We start from the raw sequence: 12,766 nt of genomic DNA on the forward strand, positions 1-12,766 counted from the left end.
TCTACGTTGTTTACAAACTGACTGAAAGCATCACATGTACATACCAAACTGAGCAGCGTTTCATTTCAGCATTTGAAGTTCCTATAGTATTTAACATTTCAGCACTGGATCCATATTACTGTAGTTGCAGTAATATAAATGGCAAAAATAACCTGCTCAATACTGAATCATTGTTGAAGTGATCCAGATAATGAGCTGACATACCATAGTTGTCAGCAATTGTTTCACATAGTCTATCAAAAGTAGAATATTTTGTGAATAATTAATTGTGATGCATTCATCTTTCCAGAAATCACTCAGTGCGGTCAGCAAAGTCCAGTTATACAGACCTAGTTTTGCAGTGTCTGGACTAGCACAGCTCTGTATGTATTCAAATTATTAACATGTAAAATAATCTAACAGCATCTCAGAAGTTCTGCCGCTAACCACAGAGTTGTCTTTATTTGACTCATTGTCCAGCACTTGGAGACCTCACAAGAACCTTTTTAAAGCATCTATTTATTGGTCTTCCACATTGTTACAAAACAAAGCTCAGCTCTGCCCCAACTTCACACACCATTATGACATGGATCATTGACTTTAGGTCTTCCTTGTAGGCTCCCTTCCTGGCCCATTCACTCATGAAAGGTTTATTGCTCACTAGTTACTGATGTGCATCTCCTGCAAGCTGCAGGGCAAAATGAGAGTCCTGTGAGGACCATCTACCTTGTCAGAAAGTCGTGGGACAAGCATTTGTTCCGTAAAGGAATTCAATACCAGCTACTGTGCAGGTCTAGCACGTAATAAACCAAATTAGATCATTAGAACTCTTTTAAGAAGGGCTTTTTCACACCACTTGGCACAATAAAAGGCCTCAAGAATGGTCAAAGATAAGGTCAGAGATACCACAAGGTCTCCACTTTCCTCGTCTTATTTTCAAAGTTTTGTTTTACATAGACTCCTGGTTTAATTACCTACAACCAAACACAGCCTCTGCCATGCAGCGTTTCCTCTGCTTTGTCAGATATGCCTCTTACAAACATTAGAGCTGGATGTGGCATTCCTATCAGTGAACTGCAACAGCACAGTCACAGATTATTAATGGACATAACAACAGGTAAATAACTAGGACGGACACGTTCAAAAACTCCACTCCGAGGTTGGACTTTTATCAAGATTTACTGTCAGCTTAGCTACTATGCAGTAAGTAGGCATTCGTTCTTAAACTCTAAGGCAGGAGATCAACCAAGAGAAAGAGTCACTTACCGGATCACATTTGATAACTTGTGATAGGAAATGTGTGAGGCATTGATAGGAGAGGAAAGTGTTAGTGTTCCCCAGATGCAGGCCTTGCACAGCTGCTACCACGCTGCCAGCTGCGATCATGGAAGGTGGGTTTGAAATAAATTTAATATCTGTATGAAGAAAGAAGAGAGAGAAAAAAAAAAAAAAAGACTGAAATGATTGCTTTAGGAGAAGCCTGCCCATATGCATACACTCTTCTACCAGCTGCCAACTATTGCATCCGCAAAGGTACGGAAAACTGTGAGCAGAAAGGTGCCTCCTGCTCTATAACCTGTTACAGGTCCAAACGTGTGAACACTTATCCACCTGAGCAACTGTACCTCAGCGAGTAGCCCTTCCTAGCACTAAGCCTGGGCAGCCATTCATCACTTTGAGGTATTTTTGTCATACACCGGGCCCCCATTCTTCAAATGTTAAAATACTTTGCTCAAGTGAATAATGCCACTGGGGTCAATGGCATAATACATCTGAGAAAACCTGCTCGCATTCTTAAGTCTTTTGCAGGATCAGATCCTAGGTGCGTCCTAACCAGGAGTCCTCGGGCCCTTTAAAGCAGAAACCTTTACACTGACATTCAAAGGAATATAGCTTTAATGAACAACATCAACAAAAAGAAAGAAAAAGACTGCTTAACCCTGTCAGGAGGCAGATAATCCATATTTAAATTAAGGTTTCATCTTAAAAATGCTTTGTCTCAACCTAGTCTCTTGTCAGTGGCTGCCATCCATCCTGGCAACAGGGATTTAATGTAAATGTGGCATAACTAAGTGACGGGGGTCCCAAGAATTGGCGGACAATCAGTTACATTCTGATGTGACACCATGCTGACAAGAGGCTGGGCCCCCTTCCAGACTGCATTGCTGTAGGTCTCTCCACAAAGCCACTCCCATGATTCCTTAAGGGGCTATCTCTGCCATTTAGCATGTTTTTCGTTTGGGTTTTGTTTCGTTTTGTTGTTTGGTTGGTTTTTTTTTTATCAAGAGTAATCCACATTTTAATGCTAAGACTTCTGCTGAACAGGAATGCGTTTGATCCATGGCAGTGTACACCTTGGAGGAGACTCAGAAACACAGGGAAGTGGAACAACTAAACGTCCAATTTTGTGAGGAAGAAAGGGAAATGCCACATTATACACAAGAACCTGAGATACATTCCTTCAGCTTTTATCAGAATGCAACTTCCTCTGGGCTGAAAAAACATAAACCATCTGTCAAACTCTTGAATGAAGTCAAAGGAATGGACAGCTTAGAGGACTCACTGGAACAGTTTAAGTATTAAATCATGCATCTCCTTTATTATGATAAAGTAACTTTTGTGTAAATGTTTTACCAGCGAAACTAAAGACTTTGGGACTCTGAAAGTCCTCTCTCTGACTCTACGCATATACCTCTGACACCCCATTTTATCCCTGACCAATACCCACCTTCAAAGGGGCATTTCGCCCGGCCTTCTGTGAACCTTCAAAATTAAACTGATAGGATGAATTGTGGCCAGACTTGCATGATGCACTACCAGTGAAAAGGCAAGCTTGATCTCAAGTAATCTCATTTACGTCACCATGCTTAAATTAAATTTAGGTTATCCCCTTCTCCTCATCTGCCCATTTCTGGGCAGATACAAATACACCCACCTTCTAGCAAGCTTTGGTCACTCCCCAAAATCAGAGTAGTCCAGACTGCATGCTTTTGACGCTATACACATAGCAAAGCCAGTCCCCTAACTGAAATGCTGACACACAGTTGCAGGTGGACTTCAGAAATGCTGTGTTTCGGTGGGTGAGCATGAATGCCACCAGGACTGGGTTGCTCAGAAGGGTACGGTGGCAGCGTGTTCGCGACACTATTTACTGAGCTCCACAAACAGAACATGACCAAAATGTGTCAGTTTAATGAGTCTGTCCTGACAGGATCACGTTTGGGATTAATATTTGCGTTCTTCTTTTAAAGGGAGCAGTAAACAAGAACATGAATTCATAGTCACACCCTCATTCTTTCCAAGGTGGAAAAGTGATAATGAAGTTTAAATGACCAGTTTGTGTCTGTCCCTATAACCACTCCAGACAAGCAGCATGGACTGCCTTTTTGTTGCAACTCAACAAGGAATTATTTGTGGCAGAGGCCACTAATTTCAGCATATTAATCAGGGGGCCCCTCTCGCCTGTAATTGGATGCCCCCAAGTGAAGAGTGTGGCATCATTGTCAGCCTCCATCGCCTCATCTTGCGCTATTGAGCGCTCAGGAACAAGGGGGCTTCGGTGAGATGAATTAGACCTGACACAGCCACAATGGGGTAGGGGGCCCCATCAATTGAAGCACACATCCCCAGTAGCCTATCTGAGACTTCATCCAAAAAGAATAAACAACTTCAGCGTTGTTAAAAAGAGAGAGAGGGAGAGAGAGAGGGGAGGGGGAGGAGAGAGAAGAATGCCAGCCACCCTGAAGGGAGGACAAAGCAGGCATATAGGCACTGCAGCGCTTTAAAAAAAATTCCTAACAAGGCGAGTCACCCCTTTTCCTTTTTAAATGGAGCAGCAATTCCATCCGTCTGGAGAGCTGGGGGCTATGAATGAAAATCTTTTCATTGAGGCAAATCAAAACTGCGAACATAAATCACTTGCTGCAAGATGCAACAGGTTCCAACTGGTCACATACCTTGAGACTTCCAATTTTATAAAGGCCAGAGAATAGGAGAATTGTAACACGCTTGTTTCAAAGGGGGATCTTTCTTTCTGCATCGCAGAGGAGGAAAGCAACCAACAATAATAATAATAATATAAAAGGAGCCTGGTATGTTTTGATAACCAGAGGAACATAATGAAATGCTGAAGCTCCAATATTTGTTGCTATTCATTGTTATACTTGTATAGAGCTGCAGTTCTCCCTCAACACTGGTCTTAACTTGGGCCAAAAGAGGCCTGCTTCCTTTTGAGCTCTCCCTGCCTTGCTCGGCCATGCCAAAGCCCCATTCATTAAGCTCAATTATGTGTTAACTTCAAACAACCCCTGGTAATTTTTTTTTTTTTTTGCTTTTGCTTTTTCTCCCGAACCTACCACAGCACAAAGACATCCTTTGGTGAAAATGAATTTTTCAAAACTAAACCAAATCAAACAAATCCACTTCTACTAGCCAGACAACTGAAGAGGGAGCTTAGAAGGAATTCCCCTCAACTTCACCTTGCAGCGTAACCTTCTCTTTCTGGAGCAAACACATACACACTCATCTACAAACACTTCCACAGCCTTCACCTTGTTAAGCCAACTGGCGGAGATTTTATTTTCTAAGCAAGCATTATTTTGCCATCTTTTCTTAGGAGATCCTCCTCTACAGTAGAGGACATGGGCTGTACTTCAAGCAAAAGATATACTGCACTTGCCCCTGAGGCCACTTAAGCCGAGTGTCAGTGTTTCCAGTGGACTTTGGATTGGGCCCCACAGCATCCAGGCAGCACAATGCATTTGCAGTCCATCTAGGTTCATTTTGGCAAGGGGAAATACAACACAACCCAGCAACAGCAAAGCAAAGTCCAGATGCTACTTAAGCCACATGTGATCTTCACTAGCCAACAAAGAAGTCATGAGGAAAGCAAAAGGTAGAGAAAATCCTGACATCCAAAAACAACAATAAGAATACAGAGCCTAGTGGCAGCCTTCCTGAGTGCTCTTTCCCCAGGCAATATTCCCAACTTCAGTAGGGAGCTGAAGAGGGCCCCAATTCTGGTGAGCTCAGCACTGGGGTTTTTTTTAAAGCTAAGTAAAACTCCCAGAACATGGTTCTCATTTACTGATCCATTCTCCAGCTGTGGTGTGTAGCAGTGTTAAATAAAGGCTCTGGATGTGCTTCCTAAAAGAAACATAACAACACCGACAGTAGATCAAAGTACTGGACTCTTAGCAAGTCTCCAACCTTTGAACTACTCTTGTTTTCATCCCTGTCATTGCCAACACAACAACCTAGGTTAAACATCCCCATATCCAAAGGGGAGGCCGGGTGGCTGTTCTCTTTAGCTAGCAGCCGAGGAAGCTTCGAACTTAGCAAATCACGTGCTCAGAGTCACAGTAGCCTTATCTGGTAGAATCTGGCATGAAGACTTACGTCCGATTTTCCCAAAATGTTGCTGCCGGTAGTTTGAAGGCTGTTGGAAGGTTGTAGCGCTCCGAACACCAAGCATTACTCCAGGCAAGCTAACTTACGAACTGCCCATTATGCTGATGTTAGGCCCAAGATGAAGAGCAATGCCAGTGTTTATAAATTCTCTTTTATGGCTTGGTCGTTTCTATCTTTAGGCCTTGCAGTAGGGCCAATTCTGTGAAATAAAGTTTTTCTTCTGAGTGCCTGCAATCTTTCTTCAATTTTTTATACCAGATCCATCTCTGGAAAATGAACCACACAACATTAATTTGTGCCATTGACCACACACATCCCACCGAGGTTTTCAAGTGTGGATAGCTCTTCTCAAGTCCAAATGCAAGCTTGACCTCTTTTTTTTTTTTTTTAGCACAACTGCTACTGAATATTAATATTTACTAAAGCACTGTATCTCCTTTACACTAAGTTTTTATCAGTGTCAACAGAGTGTCTGGCATTCCTTTTTACGTGCTTACTGCAAAAGAACATTTGCTTTGCTTTTTTCTTCCTTATCCTTTTGCCGTTCCTGGCTTGGTCTTGCCATACTAAAAGAAAACGCTCTGAACTCGTTTTGTTTAAACCAGAGGATCTTCCCTCTAGAACTTCTTTTGTCCCTGCTCCTCCACTCTGTCCTGTGGGAACCACGGGATCTGGAGAACAGAAAGGCTCTTCTAAAACTTTTGTTTCCTTCCCACTTGCTAGGGTTCAGCGGGTAAAGCTGGTGCACGTACAAACGCATACGCACACAGTCCACATGCAAACATGGAACTTCAAAGCAGCAGCGCGCGCGCACACACGGTGCCCTTGAAACCAAAGCTCAGGCCTCTGCAAACCTGGCCTAGCGAACAGTCCGCGTCTCGGGAGGCCGGCCCCGCACATGGCTCCAGCACAGCACGTGGTCAGAAGGGTGCAGATGGCAGCGGCTGGGTCCTGTGCCAGGAGAGCCTCTGTGCCGCGTGGCCCTCCTCCAACCCACCAGCCACCGAGGAGAGGAGAGGGGAAGAGGCGATGTGAAGAGGGAAGTTTTACCCGCCACCCCCACACACACAGAGCTATTCACAAGCCAAATCTCCCTCTGCCTTGAAAAACTGTTAAGAATGAATCCATGTGAAAAGGGATTCCCTGTACGGGCAGCCAGCCTTTTGCAGCCCCCCACCACCATGTAACACCCGGCGTGCAGAGGTGCAGAAATCCTGCCAGGCTGAGCTGCCACTCCACGGTTACGCTGCGAAGAGGGGGAGGACCTCCTCCTTCCCTGCCACCACCACAGACTCGATTCATAAGCAAAATAACTTCTGAAAAAACTTACCTCTGCAATGTAATCCACCTTCTGCAAACAAGGGGCAATAATCGGGGCTTAAACTACCTCCCCACAGCTCTGTGGGCTCGCTTTAGACCACGGCTGCGGGAAGCTTTGCAAGCCAGGGGGTAGGCGCGTGTAGGGGAGGAACACGCTTTGCTTAATGTGCAGGGCTCATACCTGTAGCGCACAGAGCCACAAAAGTCTGAGCATGTTTACGGATGATCTGCTTGGTGTCCTCTGCCAGAGGCATTTTAGTAAGGAAATGTTCAATGAAATCGTGGGGGGTCATTGCAGCCAGATTCCATTTCAGCTTATTCACCAGAAGCAGCTCCATTTGCTGCAAAGACAAGAGGGAGGGGAAGCAGGGGGAGAAGAAGGAGGAGAGGGAAAATGTGGTTAGCTCCGCTCACCCGCGGCCGGGCCAGCAGTCCGCGCTCGGCCCTTTCCGCCTCCCCGGTGGGGCTGCGGTCCCTGCCGCGGGGTGCCCCGGCTCGGGCGGGCGCCGGGGGGGCACCGGGCAGCTGTCCCCTGTAGCGCATCACCCACCGCAACCCCCGCGGGGCCGCCAGGGGGCGCCCGCGCGCCGCCCAAGCCCTGCGCTGCCGGTGGGTCCGGCCGGGGCAGCCCGCGGGCCGGACGGGGGGGGAGGGGGGTGCGGGGTCCGGGGGAGCGGGGGCGCCCGGCCCGGTGCCGGCCCTCACCCCGGCCCCGCTCCCCTCCCCGCCTGCCGCCGCCGGGGCTGCAGCTCCTGCGGCCGTGGGGAGCAGCGCCCGCCCGCCGCCGGCACGGAGGCAGCCCCCTCCCCGCCTGCCCCGGTGTTCGGGGGGCTTCCTAAGCGGCAGCTGTGCTTGGGAGGCTGGGGGTGATGTTGGTTTTGTATTTATTTTTTTATTTTTCCTGAGATGATTAAACATGAAATTACCAGTAATTCGTCGGGTCTAATGGAGTTATCTGTATAAATGCACAGTTTTTCTGCGGTCAGAGGAATAGTTTCCTTCATTTTTGAAGCCACAAACATGCAGGTAGCTCCGAGCAATTGCAATCGGCTTTTCTTGAGGGGTTCAAACGACAAAAATCTGTCCAAATAATTCATAGCCAAGGGGAAAACTTCCTCTTCGCACTTCTGCTCCTCGCAGACCTAGAAGAAGGAGATCGTTGAAGAATAATTTAATAGAAGTGAAAGCTAGGCTTGCCCCACCGCCCTCGCCTTCCCTCCCCCCTCACCCCCCAGGCTTTGCAGGGCAAGGTTGAAGGAGACCATGGGGAAAATGCAGTTGGGGGAAACGGATAAATAAGGGGAAAACAGAGACATCAAAGAAAATGAAAGAGAAAGTCACGAGTGACAAAGTGGGGAGAAATGTGGCATTAGAAATCCGCAGGGGATTCATGGTAAAAAAAAAAAAAAAGGGGGGGGGGGGGGGGATGTCTCGAAGAGGAGGTCTGTCCCCATCCTTCCAGCCCCTAGAACAAATTTTTTAAAAAGAAAGAAAAAGGAAAGCGGAGGAAAATGGGAGCCCCCCGTGCCTGGGGATGGGGTGCAGAGCCCGGCCTGCCCCTGCGTTAATTTATTTCGCTGGTATTTTTTCATCTAATTTGCCGTTGTGCTGCCGATTCCACTCCGGTCGAGACACAAAGGTGGCGTCCAGCCTCATTTCCCCAGACGTCATCTTTTCAAAAAATATTTAAAAATATTTAAAAAATTTTCCGAGCTCTCAAAAAAGGCTGAAAATGAAGCGGCGGGGGTCCTTTACCGAGCCCCGTGTCCATGGTCCTGCTGGGGGGCTCCGGGGAGGCCCCCCGAAGTGAAATTCACCGCCTCCCTCTCTCGCCCTGCAGCACAGCCGGGCGCGACATCTCCCACAGCAAGGCTGGGCGCTGCGCTTTCAAAAATTAATTAAAAATAGATCGCGGGCGCCCAGAGCTTCCAAAAAGGCATGAAAATGTAGCCCAGCTCCTGGGGCTCCCGCTGGGAGCCCCCCCAGACGTGTCCCGCCGGGGGACGAGGCCCTTTCCAACTCGCTTTTCCCAGGCGACCCCGCAGCTCGCCGCCGCAGCACAAGCGTGCCTTTGAGGGGTGATCACAGCCCGAGCCTCTCTTCGCGCTGAACAAAGAAACTTTCACCCTGCAGCTCCCCCCAGAAACGCCGGAGCCCCTCCGGCCGGTCCCCCTGCCCGCAGCCCCCGCGGGGTCCCCCGGCCCCCGACCTCCTGCCCGCGGCCCCCTTCCTCCGCTCCCCCCGCCACACACACCCTTGGCTTGCTCCCCGAGACTTTCTTAATTTTTTCTCCCGATTAATCAACACTTTTGCTTTGCAAATAAAAGAACAAAGATGGCGCATAATACTGGCACGGGCAGCCGCTTGCATACGTGTACAAGGATATTAATTTTAAATAAAATCCTCAGAAAAAATGAACTGGCAGGCTGTCCCCGGCGGCCCCGCACGGCGGGCCGTGGGCTCGGCAGCCGGGGGGCACAGCCGGGCTCGGCTCCGCGCTCCCTCCGCCGGTACCGCCTCGCCCCGACGGCCGGAAAAGGTGCCGGGGCACCCCCCGACCCGGTCTACCGGGGGGGTTGGGGGGGGGGGGGGGGGGGGGAAGGTCCGTTCGCCGCCCCTCCGCGGCGGGCCCCGACCGCTGCAGCGGGGATAAAGCGGCGGCAGCACCGGCGGCGGCGATGGGGACCCCGGCCCGCGCCCCCCCGGTACACGCGGCCGTCTCGGAAGCCAGAGCAACGTGTGCCGCGGAACTGATTTGGGGGGAGGGGGGGGGGGGGGGGGGAGAGAGCCGCAGGAGATGGCGAGCAGCTCCCCGGGTTTAATTCATTTCGGTGCCGAAGCTTGCAAAGAAAATCCCCGCAAGATACAAACCTCCAACATCCAAGTGGCAACTATTTTCCTCATATATGGCAAGATTTCTTTCTGCACGCACTTGAAGTAGGAGACGGAGGGCGAGCAGGTCTCCTCCGCCTTCAGCATTGTCTGCAGCACCCTGTCATTGAGGAGGTTGGCATCTAGGTAGGCTCGTCGGATGGTCTCCACCTCGCAGCACAGCAGCTGATGTTCCATGTCTGCCTCCGTCGCCTCGAGTCAGTTTTCTGCAGCAGGACTGAGTCGCTCGCTCGCTCTCTCTCTTCCCCGTCCAGGAGTCCCTTGGATGCTGCTTCTGCTACTGCCGCTACAGCCCTCTGGAGGCTGCAAAACTTTCTAACTTCCAACAAAACTCTCCTGTATAGTCCTGTGACGTTACTGTTGTTAAGCAGAGATCAAAGCACTAGAGAGAATGAGAAAGAGAGAGAGAGAGAGCCAAAAGCAAGGGGCAGAGCCCTAAAGCCATCCCATAGGCTTCAAGTCCTTCCCCTTTGCTTAGCTTATAGAGAGCTGGGTTTTAATGCAAATGCAAATGAGACAAGGGCTTGCTTTCTTCAAGGGCAAGGGAGAGGTGGGGGAAACCCAAATTGTCTCTTCAGTGTATCATGCATAATTTTAAAAATGGAGCGAGTTCTGCAGTGGGAGCCAAATGATGAATGGGGCTAGGCCACACACAGACACGCAGGGATATAAATACGAGGAGCCTTGGTTGGGATTATTTTACTGGGGGCGCCGGGGAGGGGGAGCAGGACAGCACCAGTGTGTCGCTGTTCCTTATCAATTATTACTATTACCGTCACCAACACCTACCTGCAATATCTGTCATTTTAAAACCCCCGCTCTTTGTAGTTGATCCCAAGGGAAAAGCTTTCTCCCATTTCCTCAGTCCTATTTTTTTCCCAGCCTAGACGGTTTTGCTGCGCGCCAGAACTTTGAAGGAATTGGGGTGTCCCCCTCCAGCAAGATGGTGGTTTACGTCTCTTCCTTTTTTTTTTTTTTTTCTTTTTTTTTAACGTCTTTCCTTTCACTTTGAAAGTTTTACCCTCCAAAAGGGTCACGGAGGTGGCAGGGGACAGGGCGACAGCTAATCCCAGCTGCGGTCGGTGGCAGCGCATGCCAGACAGGCCGCAATCGGCACCCCACTCCCACCGTTCACAGCCACCCAGAAAAAAATACCCCAGCAGAGCAGCAAAATGGTGGCCCAAGCTTCCTCTAGCACCTAAAGGGAGATGAATTGGTGGCGGGGGGGTGGTGGTGGAGGGAGGTGCTGGCAGCCGCCAGAGCCCCAGAGCCTGCCGGGGCCTCATCCGCCACGCCACGCTGCCGGGACAGCCTGTCCACGCCTGACGTGCAGTGGCGGGGCCCCACTGTAAGGAGCTCCCATTCCCCGGCTGAGCTGCCTCGACCTGAAAACACTTTGCACTGTTTCTAATAATAATAATAATAATAATAATAATAATTTTTTTTAAAAGTGTCTTCTCTTCTAGAATCCTCCCTTTTGAGAGGCTGATAGGGGAACTCGGGGCCTGCCAGAGAATACCGGAGGTGACGCCAAAGCACCGACTGCACGGGAGACACCACCAAAATGGAGTGAGGAAAGGTGGGAAGGCCATAAATTGGGGTTCACACTGCCTTCTGCCTGCCTGCCCCTCAAAACCTGAGCACGCGGGTTAACCATGCCCTCGGTGCTTTGGCATCCCCTGGGCACAGCACAGACAGCAGGAACACCTACCTACCTGTGGTACGATGCTCGCGGCAGCATTGCCCACAGGCGTTGGGGCAGCGGGAGGGTCTCCTGGCTGTGGAGGACATGCCCTGGCGGCCATGCCATAGAGTCATACAGCATCTCTCCTGCATGACCTGTGGGGAAAGCAGCGTCAGTGATCACAGGGCACGCTGTTGCACAGTTGCATGTTTACGTAATTGCTTTGCACGGAACCTCTGCCCATCTTTCCTAAGTTTGCCCGCTCGCTTGACCACTTGTCTCCATTTTGCCTTTGCGTGCTAGAAGGCCATCGGAGGGCCAGGGATCTCAGTTCCCCTTGCACGCCACAGCCTGTGGGGTGAGCCAGGATGGTTCCCCGGCAAGGCGGCTGTCCCCTGCCCACACCCCTCCGCTGGGCCGGTGGGTGCTCCCTGTGCAGGACATGCACCGGTTTTCATAGCTTTGCCCGGCCGGGGAGGCTTTAATTTTTAATGAAGAAACACGCCACGACCCTGTGCCCCTGCACTAGTGCTCGGCCTGCCTGCGATGCACAACTGGGGGGCAACTGACCGCCCTGCAGCCCCAGCACCTTCCCAAGGCGCAGCGGGTTTGGGGGTGCAGGGAAAACCCTTGGGGGGGCGCCGGTCCCACGGATCGCGCCAGCTCTCGGCCTCCAGACATGTGCTCCCGGCCACGTCGCCGCACGGACTCCCTTCTCCCAGCCCGGCGCTACACCCCGCCGCCGCCCCCCTCACCCTCCCGCTGGGGTGGGCTCCGTGAGGGGGGTCCCCGTGTGCCCCCCTCCCCCGGCTTTCATTCACACGGCTGCGGGCTGGCGGTGCCGGCGGCGGGAGCGGCCTGGCCCGCGGCCCGGGGAGCCCCCGGCGGGCGGCGCGGGGCGGTGCGGCCGCAGGAAGCGGCCATTAGCGGGAGCCAATGGGGGCGCCGGGCTGTTACCAGGCGGGACGGGCAGATCTCGGCGCCAGGCTCGCCCGGGCCCGCCGAGACAAAGAGGACTGGGCGCAAGGGCCAGAGCCGCTGCCGCCGGGCCGGACCCCCAGTCTCGTCCCGCGCTCACCCCGGTGGCCGCAGCTGCCCGGCCCAGGGGGGCGGCGCCGCTCGCCCCCCCCGCTGGGGGCCCGCCCCGCTACCCGCCCGCTGGGCGGCGGAACGGGGCTCCGGCAGCGCTGGCTCCTCGTCCCGCACTGCCGCCGTCCCCCCCCGCCGTACTCCCGCGGGCCCTCAACCGGCAGCGCCCGCCGGAGCCCCCGGGGGTGCCTGCAGCGCGGCGGCTCTGCTCCCCGCCCCGGGGCTGCGTGCTTAACGGGCGTGCCGCCTCCTGCCCCGCCGCCAGCGCGCCCAGCCCGCGGCGCTGCCCCGCTGCTCCCAGGGGCGGCCGCCGCCGCTCGCGGCCCCGGGGGCTTCCGAGGGCGCTTCCTTCCTGCCCGCCGCCCTCCCCGCTGCCGGGGCCGCCGCTCCCGG

At 52.1% G+C, this 12,766-nt stretch overlaps 2 protein-coding genes across 4 annotated transcripts in view; one reads left to right on the top strand and one right to left on the bottom strand.

Moving 5' to 3' along the window:
* Window positions 1–2,773, top strand: part of LTO1 (LTO1 maturation factor of ABCE1) — a 27,732-nt gene extending 24,959 nt beyond the window's left edge. Inside the window, exons 5-6 of the mRNA XM_055722875.1 lie at window positions 937–1,096; window positions 2,327–2,773. Coding sequence (XP_055578850.1) covers window positions 937–1,096; window positions 2,327–2,562 — 396 coding nt within the window. The 3' untranslated portion in view covers window positions 2,563–2,773. The remainder of the gene's footprint in view (window positions 1–936; window positions 1,097–2,326) is intronic.
* Window positions 1–12,735, bottom strand: part of CCND1 (cyclin D1) — a 20,399-nt gene extending 7,664 nt beyond the window's left edge. The window contains exons 1-6 of one of the 3 annotated variants that reach the window (XM_055722872.1): window positions 12,040–12,735; window positions 11,316–11,439; window positions 9,580–9,982; window positions 7,635–7,850; window positions 6,890–7,049; window positions 1,246–1,394 (exon numbers count right to left, since the gene is read on the bottom strand). In XM_055722872.1, the coding sequence (XP_055578847.1) occupies window positions 1,246–1,394; window positions 6,890–7,049; window positions 7,635–7,850; window positions 9,580–9,777 (723 nt within the window). In that variant the 5' untranslated portion in view covers window positions 9,778–9,982; window positions 11,316–11,439; window positions 12,040–12,735. Of the gene's footprint in view, window positions 1–1,245; window positions 1,395–6,889; window positions 7,050–7,634; window positions 7,851–9,579; window positions 9,983–10,389; window positions 10,975–11,315; window positions 12,012–12,039 lie in introns of those variants that run through there. The other 2 variants (XM_005446104.4, XM_055722873.1) reach the window with 2 other exon arrangements.
* Between the last annotated feature and the right edge of the window lie 31 nt (window positions 12,736–12,766).

The sequence above is a fragment of the Falco cherrug genome, chromosome 10 (assembly GCF_023634085.1).
Source record: "Falco cherrug isolate bFalChe1 chromosome 10, bFalChe1.pri, whole genome shotgun sequence".
Classification (NCBI taxonomy): Eukaryota; Metazoa; Chordata; class Aves; order Falconiformes; family Falconidae; genus Falco; species Falco cherrug.